At 40.1% G+C, this 25,101-nt stretch overlaps 2 protein-coding genes across 6 annotated transcripts in view; one reads left to right on the forward strand and one right to left on the reverse strand.

The window, feature by feature from the left end:
• LOC114259631 (ABC transporter C family member 2-like) overlaps positions 1-25,101 on the forward strand; it is a 122,677-nt gene that overhangs the window by 80,851 nt on the left and 16,725 nt on the right. For all 4 annotated transcript variants that reach the window (XM_082881821.1, XM_082881825.1, XM_082881817.1 and 1 more), the window contains 6 exons: positions 2,520-2,720; positions 2,843-2,941; positions 3,063-3,215; positions 3,629-4,032; positions 17,747-17,927; positions 22,790-23,546. In XM_082881821.1, coding sequence (XP_082737947.1) covers positions 2,520-2,720; positions 2,843-2,941; positions 3,063-3,215; positions 3,629-4,032; positions 17,747-17,927; positions 22,790-23,546 — 1,795 coding nt within the window. The remainder of the gene's footprint in view (positions 1-2,519; positions 2,721-2,842; positions 2,942-3,062; positions 3,216-3,628; positions 4,033-17,746; positions 17,928-22,789; positions 23,547-25,101) is intronic.
• The window catches only part of LOC145796646 (uncharacterized), a 46,718-nt gene continuing 24,301 nt past the window's right edge, over positions 2,685-25,101 (reverse strand). Inside the window, exon 5 of one of the 2 annotated variants that reach the window (XM_082881827.1) lies at positions 2,685-2,765. In XM_082881827.1, the coding sequence (XP_082737953.1) occupies positions 2,700-2,765 (66 nt within the window). In that variant the 3' untranslated portion in view covers positions 2,685-2,699. Of the gene's footprint in view, positions 2,766-7,363; positions 7,679-25,101 lie in introns of those variants that run through there. The other variant, XM_082881831.1, reaches the window with a different exon arrangement.

Genomic DNA, 25,101 nt, shown 5'->3' on the forward strand with positions numbered 1-25,101 from the left:
ACGCCGACCACTACCATGAGAACCATGAGAAGAACGACCACCATGAGAACCACGTGAACCAGCATGAGAGCCGTGGTGACTAGAGTGGCCATGAAAACTCCTAGGGGTAGGCCCACAGTCACCACTGCTAGAGATCAATGCAGAAGAGGACAAGGACTAGGAGGAGCAACCAGATGTAGAATGACACTATCCCAAAGAAGAAAGCAATAGCTGAGAGTAGGCATTAGCAGCTGAAGGAAAAGTCTCACTAATAAGAATCTAATCTTTGAAATCCCGTAAATCAGAATCTAAACCCAAAAGTAAGGATGCCATCATAAACTCCTCCCAATATTACTTCTGTTGGGCCAAACCAATAGTAAAGGGTCTGTGCTGCAGTAATTGATCCCACAAGTTCTTAAGTCCACTATAATATTTAGGTAGAGGACAACTAGGCTGTCGAGTAACAAAGATCTATTCATACAACTCATAGACATGAGAAATGCTACTTTGATGTGGAAAAAGAATCAGCAAGGGAGTCCCAAATTTCATTAGAGGTTTCACAAAATTCCACCGTAGTAGTAACATGGGGTTCCAAACTATGCCAAAGTCACCCCATAACACATGAATACTCACTTAACCAATCATCATAGCCCTTATCATTATTAGCTAGTGGAAGTTCAGTAAGAAAGCGTGACTTTTCTTGCCACACAAGAAAATCTTAACTGCATGGGCCCATGCCAGATAATTCAGTCCATTTAATTTCTTAGTTGTAACAAACTTGGGTAAGTCATCATCGTTAACCAATGAAGATTTTGCATCAGGTTTTGCCTCGGCCGTGACAATGAGATAAAACAACAATACAGGAAATAACAATAGATGGCAGCACAAAGCAAAGACCAACACCAGCCACCAATAAAGTGCATGCACACACACAAAAAAAAAAAACAAACAAACAAACAAGCCAAAGAAATTACCACTACTAGTAATCACCAAGCTAAATTACCAGAATCACCAGAATGAACAAATAGGTACAGTACTGGAACAAAATCAGCAATGCTGCGCCAAACAGATGAACAAAATCACTCGAAAATCCAACAAAACAGCAAAGCCAGCTCTGAAACAGCTCTCTAGGGCAATTTCGGCTCCCACAGAGTTGATTGCAAGAAGAAACTTCAGCTAATGGGCTATACCACAGATTGAAGAAAATACCACCAAAAACTCGAAAAACATTCAAAAATTGAAAACTTGCATCAAATGGTCCCAAAAATTCCACAAAAGTCATCATCATCATCAGAGGGAGAAAATGACCTTGGGAGGTCTATCTGGTCCGTACAAATTATGATGTCATGCTGATGTCATCGTACAGAGGATGACATCAGCACATATTGTCACCTCAGAATAATCCCAAGAGTCTAATGAACACTTGATAGGGCAGAATTGATGCTCTAATACCAAGTTAGAATGTAAAAATATGTAAAACTATGATTCGGGTTAGAGAGAGAGAGAAGAAAAGAAGACTGCGTTATATTGAATATATGTTTGTAAGTTCTTAAAATAAACCTAAAACCATCAACACATATTTATAAAACACACCACCTAACAATATGACCACAGTACCCACAACTTAACACAAAAATAACATAGAACATATAACTATTCTAACACTCAACAAAGTAAATTTTGACATTCATAGCACTTTTTAGTCCTTCGTGCTTACTTATTTTGGTTTGTCTAAGCATTGTGTTCTCTCTATTATAGAATATATAATGGAGCTGTCGAAGCATCATGTATCTTTTGGGTGTTTATAAATATAGCATATTTGTATCAAAGATAATCATAAGAGGTTCATGGGGAATCTATAGGAAGTAGCAGTTATCTAAAGAAACTTGCTAGTGACGTGAACAGATTAAGAAAGCAATCAAAAGAAAAAGTGGCTGTCATGAATCTCTACATACAAATAGTTCGAACTTAACTTGTATTGCCCAGGAATAATTAGGATTTAAAAGCATTTGGACTTCAGAAAGATGAGAGATATATTCCAAGTTACTTAACATTCATAATGATTTTTCACTTTTTATCTTGGAACTTTTTTTAATCAGCATCTTTACAAAAAGGTTGGGGGAAGGCTGTCTACCTAGTACCTACTCTCTCTCCCACACCTACTGTAAGCAAGAGCCTTGTGCACTGTGTATAACCTTTTCCTTAGTCCCCTGATAGGGAAAGATGGACGGTGAATGTTGTTATGTGAACTAGAGTGGAACACAGAATTTTATATGACATATTTCAGCCCTATTTGTCTAATGGTCAAGGTTTACCATTTATGCATCAACAAGAATATGTTACAGTTGCCTGCCAAAAAATAAAGAAGTCAAAATAAAATAAAGGAAACGGTAAACTACTTCAGCTGTGAAGCCATTACCTTTCCACTGGATAGTTACACGAGTTCAATCTTCTCATATACTGATAACATTAGCAATCCTGTGACTTTTAGGATTTATGTTTCCTGTATTTTTATGTATATATATACATATTTTTTTCAGGCAGAAAACCCCACATTAGCAAACATCAATTTGGACATCCCAGTTGGTAGTCTAGTTGTAGTTGTTGGTGGTACTGGAGAAGGAAAGACGTCTTTTATATCGGCAATGATTGGGGAGCTTCCGCCGGTAGCAGATGCAAGTGTTGTCATCAGAGGATCTGTTGCTTATGTTCCCCAAATTTCATGGATTTTCAATGCTACTGTGAGTTACAACATGCTCATCCTCAATCAAAACTATGTCCTGTAGCTGAAAATTTGTTATATTAAAAATGCTCAGGATTTATGATCATTCACATTTTTAATGAGCAAATCTTATCCTTGCAGGTACGCGAGAACATATTATTTGGATCTAACTTTGAACCAGCCAGATACTGGAAGGCAATAGATGTAACTGCATTGCAGCATGACCTTGACTTACTTCCTGTTAAGTATAATGTTATATGATTGTGATTAGTTTTCATTAACATGATATGTGATGGAATGCTGTCATTACATTAAAATGGATCCTGGACCTGAATTTCTTGTGTATTTAATGCTTTTTCAGGGTCGCGATCTTACAGAGATTGGTGAAAGAGGGGTGAATATTAGTGGGGGACAAAAGCAAAGAGTTTCCATGGCTAGGGCTGTATATTCAAATGCAGATGTATACATATTTGATGACCCTTTAAGTGCTCTAGATGCCCATGTTGGTCGACAGGTAAACATTGCATGTTTAAGCAATATATTGTCACCTACCTAGTTAGAGAGTACGAAAATTTTTATATTTAAAATGGTTTACTTTGACTTAGAGCGTCATTTGTGCTGAGATTATACCATATACTTTATGGAAAAAGGTCTCTGAAACTCTTTGTTGCTAACTCTTCGTACTTGTAAACAAGCTAAATTTACTGAAATATACCTTCCGGAAGAATAATCAGAAAACTGAGATGACTTTCTGTTTCATCTCTCCTTTATTTCTCTTCAGAATATTGCTCATGTTTTCTAAACATCTAGACATTATCTTGGGTCATAATTATCACTGAATTGGCTCTTGAATCTTCTCAACTTTGTTAATCATTAGTTTTTTTTTTTTTGGTTCTTGGTCTAATCTCCAGTATCAATTTCCTCCAGGTTTTTAACAACTGTATCAAAGGCGAGTTGCAAGGGAAAACCAGAGTGCTTGTCACAAACCAGCTACATTTTCTTCCTCAGGTGGATAAAGTCATATTAATATCTGAAGGTATGGTCAAAGAGGAGGGAACATTCGAGGAGCTTTCTAGAAGTGGAACATTGTTCAAAAAGCTCATGGAGAATGCAGGGAAAATGGAAGAACATGTGGATGAAAAGGAATATGGTGATGAAATGGAAGATGGAATTAATCTTGATTATAAATCCTCGAAGCCTGCTGATAATGGTGTGCAGAATGCTTTTCCAAAAAGTGTGAACTCAAAAAATAAAAGGAAAGAAGGAAAATCTGTTCTTATAAAGCAGGAAGAACGAGAGACAGGTGTTGTCAGTTGGAAAGTCTTAAAGAGGTAGTATGCTGTATCATGAAGTTTTAGTATTACATTTCTATCATACTTTGTTGTTTCTTACTGTTCAGTTGAAGTGGAACAGTATGAAAAACTTTGATTAGGGCTAGAGAGAAAGAGAGAAGAAACAAAGAGAAGACTGTCTATTAAACGTATGTTTTTAGGTTCTTGAATAAACCTAAAACCATCGGCAAATATTTATATAAAATACAATATAACCATATGACCATAGTACCCTCACTCAACACAAAAATAACATATATCACTATATATTCTAACATGCTCATTGATTTCTTGATTGCTTCTAGGGAAAACAAAATTAAATGACCAAAATTAATATAAATCTTTTCTTGAATAGGTTTGCAATTGCATGTTATTGTATGAACTTATATGACTTTAGGTAAAGTATACCTGCCTGCAAGTGATTTTGTGGTAGTTTTAAAGAAAGGAAAGGTTGTAGGTTTTGGGTTCAATAAGGTAGTCAGAATGAGTTTCACTGCTATAATAAATTTTCAAACACATTAAATAACTCATTCTGTTTCAACCTCTATGTTTCAGCTCAAAAAATAAGAGTCCTAGAATACTTGATCAAAATCTCATGTTGTATGCTGGACATGTGACTGACAATGATTGAAAAGGATATCCACTGATACTGCTATATTTTTCGTATTTTCTAATAAAAACATGTGATGTTAGGGGAAAAAATCCTATTTTATAAATCCAAAACATTGACCATGATTAAAAAAATATAGAAGTAAAATACAATGATGGTTCAAATAGGAGATCAACTTAAAACGTGTCCTATTCTTTTGAATCTTTTTGTTGCTTATCCAAGTGACAGTTCTAATTTTTGTCTGGATTTCTTCAACGCTATTCTGACAAAATAACAGTTCCTGTGAACCTGATAAAAATCATCTTCTTTCCTTGTTTTGTGTAATCAAAGCTAAAAGTTGCAAGTTTCATTGATGTCATTATGACATAGATGTCCAATCTGAAGCTATTTTATTTTTCTAATTATAGTTTATACAGTGATGAGTCATTTAAAAAATATTGTGAAGCTTTGATTAATGGTTAAGACTTGGCCTAATAACCTTAAGGTTATGGGTTCAAATCTTGGGGCCATCACTTTGTGGATTATGCCAAAGGTTAGGTGTATACTCAATTTTTTCCCTCCCAAACACATTAATGTGTACTAATTGGGCGTTGTTTTGTTATCCAACATCGTTAGGGATGCTTCTTTTTCTTTTTCTATTCTTCTTTTTTTGATGTAAAGTGGAATTCTTCGCTTAAGCAAAATGATATAGAAACATGTTTTTTAATGAACAAATTTGAGTCTTCTAACTGATATTTGGTTAAATCACTCAAATAGAGACCCTACATTCATCTTTGTCACCTTCTTGGATGCCCAGATTGTACTCAAGACAAAGATATTTTTAAGTTTACACTGCTTAAGATTAGATGTTCTAGGTTAACCTTCTTCAAGGCCAACATAAAGAAGTCCATGTGATTTTATTTGTCTTCTGCATGTGCGTCATAGCAGCTGAAGACTGTTCCTAATGAGATTGGCATTTACAGCAGTGGCAAAATTGGTAAAGCACACTGGATAATGAAAAACAGCTGAAGAAAATAGACGGAAGTATAAAGTTGGAACTTGGTTTTTGTTGGATATAGAAATTAGAGTACATAGAATCTTTTTATTTTTAGTATTATGTATATAATCTGTGATTGTGTCAATCACTGATTTAGTATTGTTTTTTTATTTATATCGTTTCCTAAATTGTATCATAAATATATTATATATACATGGCTTCTACCTCATTCATGGGTAATCCAAATAATACTTTCATCCTTCTTGGTATCAGAGCTAGATTAAGTACCTACTAATTTTACTTCACCGGCAGGCGGCAACCTTGCCTTGGCCGCCTGCCGGATCGCAACCCATTCCACTGACATATTTTCTTTCAATATCATTTCATGGTGATCTCTTCCTTTACCCACTTGTTCATTCTTATCCCAAATATCTCTAACATATTTTTTTTATTTGCAATCTATTTTTTTGTGTGTTTCTGTTCCACTTTGTCTTTCCCTCTATTTCAATCTCAAATAGGTTTCTATTTTCAAACGTATTTGAGTTTAAGGGGGGGAGGGGGTATTATACCTATATCATGGTGAGCATGGTGATATACTATGTGAACCATCTAAACTGCCCCCTCTGGCGCACAACCCAAGTCGCCCCCTTGGCGCACCACCTAAGCTGCCCCCTTTGGCGCACAGCTAAAACTGCCCCTTTTGGCGCACAACTAAAGCCGCCCCCTGGCGCACTTTCTAATCAGCCGTCCTTTGGCGCACTCAGTCATTTGTTGCCATCATCATTCAACACGGCGTCATAAGTTATGTGTGTGCCACGCTAGATGGTTCAACATCTAGTTCTCTACATCGGTCCGGCATGACCCCTTTAAATTATCTCGACATTGATTCTGGTTAGTCTCTATAATGGTCTGACATGACCTCTTAAACTATCCTGACATTAATTCCGATTAGTTCCTACAACGGTCCGGCATGACCTCGTAAACTATCCTGACATTGATTCTAATCAGTTCCTACAACTGTCTAGCATGACCTTAAACTGTCCCGACATTAGTTACGACCAGTTTCTACAATGGTCCGGCAAGACCATAAACTATCTCCCGACATTAGCTCCGGCTTCTGATGCCGACCAGGGTGTTTCCTAGCCATAGATGCTTCAGTAACTCTTCTAGGGCAGTTCAATCCCTATGTTTTTTTTGTCCTTTTCTAGGGTGTGGTGCTGATGTATTAAGCACTTTTTGGCTTTTTTTATTTAGTGGACTGCCAGATTTGTTCGGTAGCATTTATTTGGACTAACCATTGAGTTTTTCTGGCTTCTTCTAGTCATCCATTGACAAGCTGCGATTGTTGAATATTTTCACACTAGCTTGAGAGGGAGTGTTGAATATAGAAATTAGAATACATAGAATCTTCTTATTTTTAGTATTATGTATATAATCTGTGATTGTGTCAATCACTAATTTAGTATTGTTTTCTTATTAATATCGTTTCCTAAATTGTATCATGGATCTATTATATATACATGGCTTCTAACTCATTCATGGGTAAGCCAAATAATTCTTTTCATTCTTTTGTTTTGCGTTGATTCCTAGCCTCAATTTTCATAATCATATCTACTCAGCTGCATAACAATAGATGAAACATCATAATTGATTCTTTGAAAAGCAGTTTGTAGATCAGTTAAACTGACACACTACACAAAGCCATTTCCAAAAAAAAGCACATTTGAAAAAATTGAATGAAATTATGGAATCTTTTTCAACTAGATTCATTATCATTTATCCATGGGGTGGAGATTAAAAAAAGGCACTACCCTTTAATTTACTGTGAGATAGATATAGGTTAGGACATTCTTCTTATCTTCCTTCCTGATTGATACATACATACATACATATATATACCAAACCAAACCAAACATACATATATGCCTATATTTTTATAAACTCAACAATAAGAACTTACCTTATCCCTCTAAATGCCATTATAGCAATGTTACTATGGTGGGACGAAAATTATGCTCCTGCTTTCCCTTGTCGGCCAATAACTCTTCTTGACTCTACACCTGCACACACAAAAGCAATGAGGCCCCAACGAGTTGTTTTCACCGGGTAAGTCCTCCGACGATCAGATTAGTTCTCTTTTCCTTTTCTTTCTTGCTTTGTGTTAATTTCTACTACTTGCATTGTAACGCCCTCAAAATAATAACAATAAACCCATCTAATAGGACATACATTTACATATAAACTAACCACATTCTTTCATTGTTTAGAGTTCCATTACATAAGTATTACATGTTAACCTCATAACAAAATGCCCTACGGGCTTACAGCTTTCCAAGTTAACACTTGGTTACAACAAAGAGTTCTAACTCGTTTACACATTAAGCCCTTGGCTTGAAATTACATGTAATACATCAAAGTAAAGCGACAAAACTATGCCCGCCACAAGCCTCCCAGCTATGTCCTTGGAGGTGGCATGCTTCCTGTACCTGAAAATGATATTCCCATATAGGGTGAGCCACAGCCCAGTAGAAATACACTAAACCAACCATGGACAATGACTAAAACATTAGCAATTGATAGTTGGTCAACACTGATACAATCACATAAATTACATATTTATGTCAACGACTTAAAAGTCCCAATTACTTTTCATTTTCCCTTTTTCAACAGATAAGCATGCTAGCTCTATCATCATTTCCACAGATATGTATAAAAACTATATCTCACATTCAGATAAGCATAAAAGCTATATCCACATTCTCAACAGATATGTATATCAACAATATCCACAGATAAGCATACAAGCTGTATCCACACTCTACAACAGATATGTATATCAACAATATCCACAGATAAGCATACAAGCTGTATCCACACTTCACTTCACAAAGATAAGCATATGAGCTCTATCTTCACTTCTCTAGACAAGCATATGAGCTCTGTCTACGGAGTACATCCCCTATCTCCTCCAAATACCTATCCGGTTTAGAGGTCCATCCCCTATCTTCCCCTAAACCGCGGAGTACATCCCCTATCTCCTCCTCTACACATAACGCATATAAACACATTGGTTCTATATACAATCACACAATACAAACAATTAATGTATTCTAGCAACTGTCAAGTTCCATAACACATTCCATTGATTAGTTTCAATTTGCCTAATCAACATACATTGTCTACAACAATCACGACTATCCTCCACCGATAGCCCCAAGCAGTTATTTCTAAAACAGAAAATAAATGCACAAATGGATATTCAATCAACATTTCATTTCCTCATTTCTCACCAATTAATTATCCCAATTAATTAAACAATGTAATTAGGCCATTTTCCATAATTACCATTTCAACCCTTAGGTCCCATTTTCATCAATGATTCAACAATCATTCCATTTTTCTATGCCAAACATGCATTTAGGTTTATTATGAATAAAACCCCAACTTTTGTAAAATTACACAAAAGCCCCAAACTTTCACAAAATTACCAAACCAAGCCCAACATCTCAAAATACCAAAATTTAAAGACAAAACCCATAGAGAGGAGTAGGATATCCCTACCTCAAATTCGGAGTCCCAAAGGAGAAGACGACAAAACCCAACGTGCTCCAAAACCCGTGATTTTCAGATTAAAATGAAGCCCTCGACGATCAACAACTTTTTTGTAAAGGCCAAAGGTGAGTAAATCACTCCTACTAGATCAAAACCTAGAGAGAAGGTAGTATCTAGAGTGAGAGGCTCAACAATGGTGTTTTTGGAAAAGTAAGAGAGAGAAGAGAAAGCAAAAAGTGATTTGAAAAGTCACAATTTCGGGACTTAAACCCAGTCTTCCGCTCGAGCTTAAAACACCCCGCTCGAGCGGCCACTCACAGACTTCCGCTCGAGCGGCCAACCTCCCGCTCGAGCGCAGAATGCACTCGCCCAGCACTTTTGCAGAACCAGGCCTCCGCTCGAGCTCCCAACCCTACGCTCGAGCTCACAACACTGCACAACAAGATACTGGAAGGATGTAATCTACGCTCGAGCGCCAACACCTCCGCTCGAGCGTACAGGCCAAAAATCTGAGCAACTAGTTTTGGTTTCTAAACTCAACCAACCTGTAACAAACCTGCTCAACACATCCTATAACTCAAATACAAAGTAAGAAAGGATGTAAACAAGATAGTAAACAACTACCAACATCCACGGACACATGTCCGGATCACTATACAACAAGGGTAAACCCGGGATCGCTATAACCTCCCCCCCCTTAAAGAATTTCGTCCCCGAAATTAAGCACAAGTTTTCAAAACAAGTTTTTCTCCCTTTTAATCAATGTTACACTTTAACATTCAACAATTCGACCCATTCCCGGTCATCCCATCCCTTTAACAAGAGACATATCACAATATGTAAACAACATATGTACTTTCAACATGCATTAACATTATGCACTATCTTTCCAATTTTAACAATATATTTAACACATATAATGTCACTTTCAACTCCCATATGAGGCAAGTTCCAAAACATACTTCCAATAACCAAAACATTTTCAATGTTTCACAACTTAAGACATGTATCAAAGCTCTTAAGTTCAACAAGATGTAAAATTTAAATATAAGATTACATATCAACAAACAAGTCCGGATATTTCTCTCGGACTTCCAACTCACGTTCCCAAGTGGCTTCCTCCACTCCGTGATGTTTCCACAAGACTTTCACCAAAGGAATGGTCTTGCCACGCAGGACCTGATCCCGCCTATCCAAGACCCGAACCGGTCTCTCCTCATACGAGGCATCCTCATCTACCTCTAAATCGCTCCAATCCAGCACATGTGATGGATCTGGCTCATACTTCCGAAGCATACTCACATGAAACACGTCATGCACTCCGGATAACTGCGGCGGTAAGGCTAACCGATAAGCAACCTCACCTATCCTCTCAAGGATCTCAAAAGGACCAATAAACCGAGGGGACAACTTCCCACTCTTTCCAAACCTCAACAGACCTCGCCTAGGTGATATCTTCAGAAAGACATGATCACCTACTTCAAACGCCAAAGGTCTCCTCCTACGGTCGGCATAACTCTTTTGTCGACTCTGGGCTGTAACGAGCCTCCTACGGATAAGCTCGACTTTCTCCGTCGTCTCCCTAACCAATTCCGGACCCAACAAAGGTGCATCACCCACCTCGGCCCAACAAACTGGAGATCTACACGGTCGGCCATACAAGGCCTCAAACGGTGCCATACCGATGCTAGACTGAAAACTGTTGTTGTAGGCAAACTCTACCAATGGCAAGTGCCTCTCCCACGTCCCACAGAAGTCCAGGACACAACCCCGAAGCATATCCTCGAGGATCTGAATAGTACGCTCGGACTGCCCATCAGTCTGAGGATGATAAGCCGTACTAAAGGTCAACTTAGTGCCCAAGGCACTCTGCAAACTCTGCCACAACCTAGCAGTAAAACGAGGATCTCTATCTGAGACAATCGTCACTGGGACCCCGTGCAATCTCACTACGTCCCGAATATACAAATCGGCAAGATGATCTACCGAATCTCTCACGCGCATAGGAATAAAGTGTGCCGACTTAGTCAACCGGTCTACAACCACCCAAATAGCATCACTACCCCGCTGAGTCCTCGGAAGACCTACAACGAAGTCCATAGTGACATGCTCCCACTTCCACTCGGCAATAGGCAAGGGTTGCAACAAACCCGCTGGCCTCTGATGCTCGGCCTTCACTTGCTGGCAAGTAAGGCACTTCGATACGAAGACAGCCACATCTCTTTTCATACCCCGCCACCAAAACTGGCGACCCAAATCCTGATACATCTTAGTACCTCCCGGATGCACCGCAAGGCGCGAATGGTGAAACTCTCGAAGTACTTCCTCTCGGCAAGCCTCCGGTACAAACAAACGGTCTCGGTATCTCACACTCAGGTCGGGATACACCGTCAAACCCTTCTCAACTTTCCCATTAGAGATCTTCTCTCGGAGGGATCCTACCTCAAGGTCACCTCTCTGTGCCTCTAACACTCTAATCATAAGTGTAGGCTGCGCAACAACAGAAAACAAGGCCGCAGCCTCGACAGATTCGCCCAGTAGCAAATCAAACTCGCCAAGTGCTCCCAACATCACCCATTCCCGGATGGCTATACAAGCTACATCACTAATGGTCTTCCTACTAAGGGCATCGGCCACAACATTGGCCTTTCCCGGATGATAATGCAACTCAAAATCATAATCCTCGATGAACTCCATCCACCTCCTCTGCCTCAGATTCAAGTCTCTCTGTGTAAACAGATACTTCAAACTCTTATGATCCGAGAATACCTCGAACCTCTCACCATAAAGGTAGTGCCTCCAGATTTTCAAGGCAAAGATTACAGCTGCTAACTCTAGGTCATGTGTGGGGTAATTCTTCTCGTGTATTTTCAACTGACGTGAGCCATAAGCTACCACTTTCCCCTCTTGCATCAACACACAACCCAAACCCTCTCGTGAGGCATCACAATAAACCGCATAACCCAACCCTCTCTCCGGAATAATCAATACCGGAGCGGTGGTCAATCTAACTTTCAACTCTTGGAACGACTTTTCACAAGTCTCACTCCAGACAAACTTGACTCCCTTCCGAGTCAGTCTAGTCAACGGTGACGCCAACCTGGAGAAATCTTTCACAAACCGACGGTAATACCCAGCTAATCCCAGAAAACTGCGGATCTCAAACACACTCTTAGGCTGTGCCCAATCTTGCACTGCCTCAACCTTGGATGTATCAACAGACACCCCTTTCCCGGATACCACGTGGCCTAAGAATTTGACTTCCCCCAGCCAGAACTCACACTTCCCGAACTTGGCATACAGCCTATGAGCTCTAAGCAACTCAAGCACCACTCTCAAGTGTTCCTCGTGCTCCTCCTTAGATGACGAATAGATAAGGATATCGTCCACAAAAACAACCACAAAGCGGTCTAAGAACTCCCGGAAAATCCGGTTCATCAAGTCCATAAAGACTGCCGGTGCATTGGTAAGCCCGAATGGCATCACCAGAAACTCATAATGGCCATACCGCGTACGGAATGCCGTCTTCGGAATATCTTCCTCCCTGACCCTCAACTGATGGTAACCCGATCTCAAGTCTATCTTAGAGAAACAACGGGAACCCTTCAACTGGTCAAACAAATCATCTATACGGGGCATAGGGTACTTATTTTTAACCGTAGCCCGATTCAACTTCCGGTAGTCTATACACAATCTCAAGGCACCATCTTTCTTTTTAACAAAGAGGGCCGGTGCTCCCCACGGTGAAACACTAGGGCGAACAAAGCCCTTATCGAGCAATTCCTGGAGCTGAACTTTCAACTCAACCAACTCTGCTGGAGCAAAACGGTAAGGTGCCATAGAAATCGGCGCCGTACCAGGCACTAAATCAATAGAGAACTCTATCTCTCGGTGAGGTGGCAAACTAACAAGATCTTCGGGAAAAACATCCGAATACTCACAAACCACCCCCGGCAATACATGCTGGGTCTCACCACTCTCACCACTCTCAAAGCTAGCAAGTAGACTACTAAGCTCACTTCGCCCTCGCGAATTATACCCCGGTGGCAAAACACTACCAACCCGGTCTCCCAAGAAATGGAACCACTCCCCGCTCAAGGTACATAATGTAACCCTCTGGCGGTAGCAATCAATAACAGCCCGATATGACGATAACCAGTCCATACCCAAAATAACATCAAAACCCTTCATGGGCATGACAACAAACGGAAAAGGAAGCCTATAATCGGCGACCTCTATATCACATCCTCTAACACCCTGTTTCAGAATCAACTCACCGCCCAAAGGCGATACCACACAAATAGGAGATGCTAACTGTGCTAACTCCAATTCCAAAACAGATGCAAATGCAGCAGATACAAAAGAATGAGATGCACCCGTGTCTATCAACACATTAGCAACCGAGTTGCAAAACAGAAAAGTACCTCTCACTACTGATGGAGCTGGTACTAAATCCTGCGCGGTAACAGCATACACGCGCCCCGTAGGCCCCTGGTCTACCTGCTCACCTCTCGGAGCAAAAGACTGCTGCACAGACTGGGATGACGAAGCTCCCGGATTGGCCCTCGAGGCCTGCACAGACTGAGCTGGCTGAAAACCCTGCGTCTGCCTAGAACCAGACGCTCCCGAAGTGGCACTCAACTGTGGGCAAAACCTCTTCATGTGCCCAGGTTGTCCACACTGATAACAAATCAAGAGCTGCCCCTTGCCCAAACTCTGACTCGGCGGTCTAGCTGAAGAAGAAGCAGCTTTCTGACTCCCACCCTTCTGCGGGCAAACCGAAACCTTGTGACCCAGCTGGCCACACTTGTAACAAGTGAATTCTCCCTGACTGCCTCTCCCCGAGCCTACACTAGGCACTGGAAAGGTCGATCTAGAGACTGCACCCTGAGACTGCTGAGGGTTATAACCCCTCTGCCTCCTGCCATCACTCTGACTATCCTGGCTCCTCTTGGAGCCTCTCTGACCCTCATCCTCCTCCTGCATCATAAGCTCCATATGAGCTGCAGCATCCACTAGGTGTCTATACTCTCGAATGTAAGACCCACCAATTCTCAACTTGAGGCCCCGCCTCAACTTCCGCTCAAACTCATAACAACGGCGTTCCTCAGACGCCACCAGTTCAGGTGCAAACCTGGACAGACTGGTAAAAGTAGCCTCAAACTCGGCCACTGACAAGCCCTGCTGATTAAGCCGGCTAAACTGATCCCTCAGCTTCTCCCTAGCTGCTGCTGATAAAAACCTCTCCTGAAAAGCATTCACAAACGCCTCCCAAGTACCACCAACACGAGCTTTCTCGTATTTCCACCATTGACCCGCATCTCCCTTCAGTTGGAAAGATGCCAAGGTCACTTTCAGTGCTCCGTCCTCGATGCCAAGCATCTCAAACGTCTTCGTTGTCTGTTCGAGCCATTCATCTGCCTTAAGCGGCTCTTTAGGATCCCCGATAAACTCGTCCGGATTACACCGGAAGAACTCCCTCTTCAAGAAGGAAGGCCCTGCCTCAGCTGCCTGATTCCCAGCTCTAAGAATACCCAAAGCTCCTGCTATCTCTCTGGCCAAGGCACCCATAGCCTGCTGACCTACTGGCTCGGCCACATTGGCCTGCCCAACTCCCTCCTGCACTGCTGGGATCTCACCCTGTAACGGTACTTCCTGCCTCGCAGGTCTACCACGCCTAGCACCTCTTCCTCGTCCTGACATCCTAATAAAGGCAACACAGAACGTTAGCACATTCATAGGTGTGCCGAAACTAATCACTCACGTCCTAATGCATGGACAACTGTAATTCACTCCACATAAGCACATAAACACATAAGCACTTACGAACTTCATTTCCGGATAATGATAGTCCCGAGACGTTACTAGAGTTCCGGTTAGAAACAGCATTGATCAAGTGCTTTTCCAACAAGACTCCCAGAAACTCAAGGATCCAATCAACATCCTAGAAATTAAATCCCATACCCACATAGTCACATAAGCATGTTATTAATTGAGCACATAGCATATGATACTACATCTAAGTCTCTATCAAGCGAGACAAACCCATTGTGATCCTAATCACTTCCCACGTACCCAAAGTATTCGAACCCGGTACGCTCTGATACCAAGTTGTAACGCCCTCAAAATAATAACAATAAACCCATCTAATAGGACATACATTTACATATAAACTAACCACATTCTTTCATTGTTTAGAGTTCCATTACATAAGTATTACATGTTAACCTCATAACAAAATGCCCTACGGGCTTACAGCTTTCCAAGTTAACACTTGGTTACAACAAAGAGTTCTAACTCGTTTACACATTAAGCCCTTGGCTTGAAATTACATGTAATACATCAAAGTAAAGCGACAAAACTATGCCCGCCACAAGCCTCCCAGCTATGTCCTTGGAGGTGGCATGCTTCCTGTACCTGAAAATGATATTCCCATATAGGGTGAGCCACAGCCCAGTAGAAATACACTAAACCAACCATGGACAATGACTAAAACATTAGCAATTGATAGTTGGTCAACACTGATACAATCACATAAATTACATATTTATGTCAACGACTTAAAAGTCCCAATTACTTTTCATTTTCCCTTTTTCAACAGATAAGCATGCTAGCTCTATCATCATTTCCACAGATATGTATAAAAACTATATCTCACATTCAGATAAGCATAAAAGCTATATCCACATTCTCAACAGATATGTATATCAACAATATCCACAGATAAGCATACAAGCTGTATCCACACTCTACAACAGATATGTATATCAACAATATCCACAGATAAGCATACAAGCTGTATCCACACTTCACTTCACAAAGATAAGCATATGAGCTCTATCTTCACTTCTCTAGACAAGCATATGAGCTCTGTCTACGGAGTACATCCCCTATCTCCTCCAAATACCTATCCGGTTTAGAGGTCCATCCCCTATCTTCCCCTAAACCGCGGAGTACATCCCCTATCTCCTCCTCTACACATAACGCATATAAACACATTGGTTCTATATACAATCACACAATACAAACAATTAATGTATTCTAGCAACTGTCAAGTTCCATAACACATTCCATTGATTAGTTTCAATTTGCCTAATCAACATACATTGTCTACAACAATCACGACTATCCTCCACCGATAGCCCCAAGCAGTTATTTCTAAAACAGAAAATAAATGCACAAATGGATATTCAATCAACATTTCATTTCCTCATTTCTCACCAATTAATTATCCCAATTAATTAAACAATGTAATTAGGCCATTTTCCATAATTACCATTTCAACCCTTAGGTCCCATTTTCATCAATGATTCAACAATCATTCCATTTTTCTATGCCAAACATGCATTTAGGTTTATTATGAATAAAACCCCAACTTTTGTAAAATTACACAAAAGCCCCAAACTTTCACAAAATTACCAAACCAAGCCCAACATCTCAAAATACCAAAATTTAAAGACAAAACCCATAGAGAGGAGTAGGATATCCCTACCTCAAATTCGGAGTCCCAAAGGAGAAGACGACAAAACCCAACGTGCTCCAAAACCCGTGATTTTCAGATTAAAATGAAGCCCTCGACGATCAACAACTTTTTTGTAAAGGCCAAAGGTGAGTAAATCACTCCTACTAGATCAAAACCTAGAGAGAAGGTAGTATCTAGAGTGAGAGGCTCAACAATGGTGTTTTTGGAAAAGTAAGAGAGAGAAGAGAAAGCAAAAAGTGATTTGAAAAGTCACAATTTCGGGACTTAAACCCAGTCTTCCGCTCGAGCTTAAAACACCCCGCTCGAGCGGCCACTCACAGACTTCCGCTCGAGCGGCCAACCTCCCGCTCGAGCGCAGAATGCACTCGCCCAGCACTTTTGCAGAACCAGGCCTCCGCTCGAGCTCCCAACCCTACGCTCGAGCTCACAACACTGCACAACAAGATACTGGAAGGATGTAATCTACGCTCGAGCGCCAACACCTCCGCTCGAGCGTACAGGCCAAAAATCTGAGCAACTAGTTTTGGTTTCTAAACTCAACCAACCTGTAACAAACCTGCTCAACACATCCTATAACTCAAATACAAAGTAAGAAAGGATGTAAACAAGATAGTAAACAACTACCAACATCCACGGACACATGTCCGGATCACTATACAACAAGGGTAAACCCGGGATCGCTATATGCATCTATATTTTCACATACCTCTTCCTTCAGTTCTGAGTCCCTATTCATAGAATTCCTTCCTTTCAATTCTTCATCATAACCTTTAATTTTCATTATCATGTCAATTCCACTTTTTTCCTCTTGATGGGACGTCCTCCCTTATACGATATTTTCATACACCTTTTTCTCTTCAGTCGACCTCTCTTCTTCGGAAATCAAATGTTGCCAAAGAAGATGGATTTTCTTGTTCACCACAGTTACAGTAGCAATAAATGTCAATAGAGTAAGTACAGCCATATGGTGAATATTATCTATACATTGGAGGCAACTAGTTGTGCTGTACAAGGTCTCTTCCAATGTTGCCTCTTGAATCAAACCTGTTCGGAAATACCCTGCATTAATGTGTTTATATTGCTTCTCTTCCAGGTATGAAGATGCCTTAGGAGGTTTGTGGGTTGTCATGATACTGTTTATGTGCTACATTTTAACTGAAGTTCTTCGAGTCTTGAGTAGCACGTGGTTAAGTGTTTGGACAAAACAAAGCGGTGGAAGCAGTTTTGGACCAGGTTTCTTCATTCTGATTTACACACTTTTGTCATTTAGTCAGGTATTTTGACAACTTCATCTTGCAACTTACCTTCATCCTCCTGCAATTGATTATCCCAATTTTCTTTTCTGTATTGTTTATCTTATTTAACTCAATAATTTCATGTGTTTCTAATCATCTTTCCAGATATTATGTTCTTGGTTGGTAATAGTAAAACCAAGTAGGAAAGAATATCACACACACACAACATGTATATATGTTATGCACAACAATGCCTATGCACTGGCTATGTTAGTTGAAAATAGAAAATGAGGTTTCTTACTCTGCATGTGTTGTATTCGGGTGATTGTGACACTGACAAACTCCTTTTGGTTGATTACATCAAGCCTTAAGGCGGCTAGAAAATTACATGATACCATGCTACAGTCTGTACTCAGAGCTCCTATGTTATTCTTCCATACCAATCCAATTGGGCGGGTAATCAACAGATTTGCAAGGGATGTGGGTGATATAGATCGCAATGTTGCCAGTTCTATGAATATGTTTCTCAGCCAAGTTTGGCAGCTTTTGTCAACTTTTGTGCTGATTGGCATAGTGAGAGCACGATCTCCCTCTGGGCCATAATGCCACTTCTGATTTTGTTTTATGCAGCCTATCTATATTATCAGGTTGGTTTTCTTTCTCTTCTGTTTTATTTTTTGATTTGTTGGTTTCCAAGTTGATAGCCTAAACCTACAATCCTGAGCTAACTTCTTTACCTGAACTAATTCAAAAAAGTACAGGGAACCTAACTTATTTTTCACCGATGCAGCGCCCCTTGTCCATTTTTTGAAATGTCTGAATGCAGGCACAAAGCATCGCTTACAGGAAACGCCCTAGCCCTTACTCATCTATTCATATTAGGATTCATGTTACGAGAAAGCTGGCTAACACAAAACCTCCTTATCCAGGCTTGACGGCTGTGTAAAAGATGAAGAACTAAGCATGACACAGGCAGAGTTAGAAATTTTGTTTAGCCAAAACCAGTAAAAGTGTCTATACTAGGCTAGCATATGTAGCAGCTTAAAACCTCTCAAATTGAACTTGGGATTTCCTAAAAATTCCTACTAGAAAAAGGATTTCCAAAACTAATTAAGACACAAACATAATCCAATTAAGAACACATGTGAGCTTCTATTTGCACACCACAAAAATTCTCAGTTCACATTATTTTTCCTTTTTGATATCAACTTTCGAACAAAAAATTAATTTTTCAAATATCAACTTCGGAACAAAAACACTGTTAGAATTTACCATAATATATCATCACCTACCACCTCCACTCAACTCACCTACCACACACACTCACCTACTCCCCAATCCTCTCCTATATAATTAGTCCCTCACCATCTGTAATTTATACAACAATCTTGTAATACATCAACATTACATCAATCAATAATACAATCATTTCTCTGTATACATTAAATTTCTACATGGTATCAGAGCTAGGTTAAAAACTTAGTATTTTTCGCTTCACCGGCGGGCGGCAACCTCGCCTTGGCCGCCCGCCGGACCTCAACCTAGTCCGCTAGAATTTTCTACACATACCTTCATCCATCTTCACCACCACCACAAATGCCCACAACATCACAGCCCACCAGTTGCTACAAGTCTCTCTTCCCTGTGACCCCTGCTGCTGCTGGAATTGGCCTCTTTTGAATTCCATATTGCCAGGCATCTCTGGGATACTGCTGGTCAAGAAGACTATAACAGACTGAGGCATCTTAGTTATAGAGGAGCTGATGTTTTCCTCCTTGCCTTTTCTCTAATAAGTAGGCCTAGCTTTGAGAATATATCAAAGAAATGGGTCCCTGAGCTAAGACATTATGCTCCATCAGTGCCCATTGTTCTAGTGGGGACCAAACTTGATTTGAGAGAAGACAAGCAATTCCAGATTGATTATCCCGGTGCATGTACAATTGCTACAGCACAGGGTGAAGAACTAAAGAAGCAAATAGGAGCCGTGGCATATGTAGAGTGCAGCTCCAAGACGCAGCAGAATGTGAAGGCTGTCTTTGATATTGCAATCAAGGTGGTTCTACAGCCTCCAAAACCAAAGAGAAACAAGAGGAGAGGAGAACTTTAGCTTCTTATCTCGATTACTTCAGCAGAACACAATGAATTCGGAACAAGTTCGTACTCAGATCATGGACAATACTTGCAGTGGATTCAAAAAGATCTGGAAAAAGGGTGGGATTTGAAGAGAGGGCAGTCAACTTGAGAACGATGTTGGTTGCTTTTGCAGATCACTGACTTTGGTTTAACAGATTGCTATAATTTCTCACAAGGTGCAGTGGCCTGCTGTCTGGTAGGTTGTTTGGCATCAAACCCTTCATCTACAGCTTACGGGAGTCGAAGGTAATACATTTCTTTTTTATTAGTGGTGATTTAAAATTATCATCTGAAGACCTTCAAGAGTTCACTGCAAGTTCCAAATGCCAAATAACTCAGGAACCAATGCATGGGCATCAAGACGCATTTTGGGCTGAATCGGTGAGCTGCATTTTCTTCATGACGCGATTTTTCTGGCTGAACTTTGACGTGTTTCACATTGATGAATTTGAGTGAAGAAAAAAGTACATCATATTTTATTCATCTCAGGGATCCACCCCGATCACAAATTTACACACACACACAAAAAAAAAAAAAAAAAAAAAAAAAAAAAAAAAAAAACACAAACAAACAACACCCACAGTGGGATTTTTCTCTACTCTGCCGCCGGTCTCTTCTTCTTGCCTCCGTCCTGGGCGGCCCTTGACGGTGTTGCCTCCGTGCTTCCTAAACCACCAAGCAAGTTGCCTCCTCCCTGCTCCTCCACTACAGCATATGGAGGACCTCCAAAACGGAACATCACGGTGGCCTTCCGCTTCAGCTCCTTGTTTTCTGCCCTTAGCACGCTTATCTCTGCTCGCGCATCCTTATACATGCGTTGGAGCAGAGCCAGCTGGGAGTTTAAATGCTGCACCTCATTTGTCCTACTCTGCAGCCGGTTCGACAGGTTTGTGACCGCCGTCATGCTTTCCACACATGCCTTCAGAGTATACTGATTAGCCTCAATATCAGTTTGCACCGCCATTTTTTGCTCCACCGACCGCATCGGAAAGTTCAATGGAGCAAAACCAGAGGTGTTTGGTTGAGGTTCACTGGCCACCGCACCAGTTATTTCTCTTGTGGGCTCGTTCAGTTCTGGAAAGAGCGTGAGCAGGTTCTGGGTAGCTGGACGGGAAGAAGAGGCCATGTTTTTGGGTTGCTAAGTGTTTCAGCGAAATAGCAATTTCAGACTGGTAATGTTCGGAAGGGTTGGTGACAGAATGGCAACAAAGTGTTCCACAGTTTCTCTCTCCGCAGAGGCAGAGTTTTTTTAAGCAAAGGGTTGGTTTCAGAGGTTTCAGAATGGTATACCTCAGCCTCAGCCTTCGTCTTGGTTAAATAGCCGAGGCAGCCACGCGTATCGCGCGCCTCTTGCCGCCCGACAAACTGGCACGCCTTTTCATGGCACATCTTTTGATAAAGTGGACACGTCTTTCGATGGCACGCCTTTTGATGGCACGCCTTTTGACAAAATTGGGCACACCTTTTGAGGGTGCACCTTTTACAAGGGTCCGACAAGACTCTGTAAACTGTCCCGACATAGATTCCGGTTAGTTTCTACAAGGGTCCGACAAGACTTAGTAAACTGTCCCGACATTGATTCCGGTTAGCTCCTTTATGGGTCCGACAAGACTCTATAAACTGTCCCGACATTTGATACCGGTTAGCTTTTTCAAGGGTCCGACAAGACTCTGTAAACTGTCCCGACATTGATTCCGGTTAGTTACTACAAGGGTCCAGCAAGACTCCGTAAACTGTCACAACATTGTCTTCTACAACGGTCCGACATGACCCCATAAACTGTCTTCTACAACGGTCCGACATGACCCCATAAACTGTCTTCTACAACGGTCCGACATGACCCCATAAACTGTCTTCTACATCGGTCTGACACCACCATACAGTGTCCTCTACAACGTTATGACACCCCATACAGTGTCTTCACCAACGGTCTGACACGACCATACAGTGTCTCCTATTCTTTTTTATTTTTATGTATTTTCTTGTTTTGTTCCTCTCTTCAAACTCAAGTTGGTTAGTTTCTATCCTCCTTGAGTTTGCGGGGGGCTGTTAGAATTTACCATAATATATCATCACCTACCACCTCCACTCAACTCACCTACCACACACACTCACCTACTCCCCAATCCTCTCCTATATAATTAGTCCCTCACCATCTGTAATTTATACAACAATCTTGTAATACATCAACATTACATCAATCAATAATACAATCATTTCTCTGTATACATTAAATTTCTACAATTTGGTATTAGATATCCAAACAATTGATTTTTGTTCAGAAGTTGATTATCCAAAAGGCAGAAATGGTGTGGATTGAGACAAAGTACAGTGTGCAAATAGAAGCTCCCAAAAAATATAGACCCAAATAATAAAACAATTACCGAATGACCCCTGGGTTTGAAAAATTATAGAAATACCCCTGATCTGGGAAATTGCCAAAGTACCTTGATCAGAGAACTTATCCCTATTTCCATCTTTTAACTTAGATTTTTAGGGGCTGATCCTCATCAAAATAGGAGGTACATCTTTGGTCACCATGGGAAATGTGTAGTGAGGGAAGGCAAAATAAAATAAGAAAATATGGAGATAGTATCTTAAATCTGTTCAGCCATTCCTTATACTGTATTTTTTGCAAATCAAACATTTACATAGCTTCTACGTATGCTTGTCATATCAAAATTGAAAATCATCAAATATTTCTCACATTGCTCATTTCATGTCAATTGAACCCTTGACTACAAACAATATATACGTCTGTTTCGCAGAGCACAAGCCGGGAAGTAAAACGCTTAGATTCCATTACCAGATCTCCAGTTTATGCACAATTTGGAGAAGCACTAAATGGTTTGTCAACGATTCGTGCCTACAAAGCATATGACCGGATGGCCAACATTAATGGAAAATCTATGGATAAGAATATCAGATTCACTCTTGTCAACATAAGTTCCAACCGCTGGCTTACCATAAGATTGGAAACATTGGGAGGCATCATAATATGGTTTACCGCAAGCTTTGCTGTCATGCAGAATGGAAAAGCAGAAAACCAGGTGGCATTCGCATCTACAATGGGTTTGCTTCTTAGTTATTCTCTAAACATCACTAATCTACTGAGTAATGTTTTAAGACAAGCAAGTAGGGCTGAAAACAGTCTAAATGCTATTGAGCGTGTTGGCACATATATAGATTTACCTTCTGAGGCTCCAGCCATCATCGAGAGCCATCGTCCACCACCTGGATGGCCTTCATTAGGATCGATTAAATTTGAAGATGTTGTCTTACGTTACAGGCCTGAACTTCCTCCTGTCTTGCATGGACTGTCCTTCACTATCTCACCAAGTGAGAAGGTAGGCATTGTAGGAAGGACTGGTGCCGGGAAATCTAGCATGGTCAATGCTTTATTTCGGATTGTAGAACTGGAAAGAGGAAAAATCTTGATTGATGATTGTGATGTTGCAAAGTTTGGGTTGACAGATCTGCGTAAAGTTTTGAGTATTATTCCACAATCACCAGTTCTATTCTCAGGCATGCATTGTCCATAAACTGGATTGTAGAGAATATAAGTTCCAAGTATACCTTACATTTTTTTTAATTATTATATTTCTCTTGAATTGGCCCCATTTTCTTTCCTCTTTGCGTAATTGGCACTTTCTCAACATAAAAGTCATATGTCCAGTATTATTCTGTCCTCGGTTTTAAAAAATTGTTCAAGTTGATATCAGCCTTGGGATGAATAGAATGCCTCTCGTGTGGTTCAGGAAAAACTAAGATCTTGACACTCTTTCTAGAATTTCAATTTCTTACCTTATAATTGTAGAATATTGAAATTCCCTAGATACTTCTGATAAATTTACTATCTTCTGCCTATTGGCAGTCTCCCAATCACCTTTTTCTATATGTGGGTGTTGCAGCTGTTGTCTACCTATTGCATCTTAGTAGAGGGCAATATAATGACATAGAAAACACAAGAAATGGTTGTTTGCTAGGTTGTGCATTATCATGCCACCTCAGGCAAATATATATTTTCATGTACGTTTTCTTGCTTATGGTATTCTTTTGTTAACTTTTGTACATAAGGACATAAAAACGTTCTACAATTATGACATGGCTGGTATTAGTTTTGCACACGGTTCATATTTGTCACATAAATCCTATGAAAAGGATGCTAGGATGCTATGTAATATATTTGTGTATGGAAGTGCAGGGTTGGCCCTGGCCCAAGGCAAGGCCGCCTTGGGCCCCCAAATTTTGTCAAATTTTAACTCTTATGAGATTTGTGGGTTTAAAAATTACAACCTAAATTATCTAATTTAACTTCACAATCGAAATTAAAGATCCTTAGAGCATCTTCAACCCTTCATTACTTTTATTCTAAATTTGAATGAAAAACTTGAATTGATATAAACTACTCCAACCCTTTCATCGAAGTTTTTTCATAATCTCAAAAAAAAAAAAAAAACTTCTCTTACCGTAAATTTCCATTTTCATCAAATTTGATGAAAAAAAATATCTCCAATGCTTTATCTTTTTGAATTTTCATCAAATTCAAATTTGATTAAAAATAAAAATAAAATAAAAAATTCTCCATTGATTTAATAAACATTTGATGAAAGGGTGTGGGATTAGTAAAAAAAAATTACGAGTATTAAATTACCATTTTTCGACAACTTTTTTTTTAATGATTATGTATACATACATTAATACTATACTCTTAAAAATTAACTCAAAAAATATATTTATATATCTCATTCATTCTAGGTATGGCTCACATTAAAGTAACTTTGAATATACATTATACACCTTCAAGGTAAAATTTTGAATAAATAGTTTTTTTTATACATAAAGGGCCCCAATTTTAAGATTTCACCTTGGGCCCCAAAAATCTCAGGGCTGGCCTTGATGGAAGGCCTTCCATTATAGATACCACTCAAGCTAGGCATATGTGAATATGCACAAACTCAAGGAAAAAAAGTGTCAAGTAATGAAACATATGGATTTACAATAACTTAACAACTGACAATTTACAGAAGTCTGATCTTGAAATGTCTGGATCAATGACAAATTATTGTCTATGTTAACT

The sequence above is a fragment of the Camellia sinensis genome, chromosome 1 (genome assembly GCF_055761805.1).
Source record: "Camellia sinensis isolate YWXY chromosome 1, ASM5576180v1, whole genome shotgun sequence".
Lineage (NCBI taxonomy): Eukaryota > Viridiplantae > Streptophyta > Magnoliopsida > Ericales > Theaceae > Camellia > Camellia sinensis.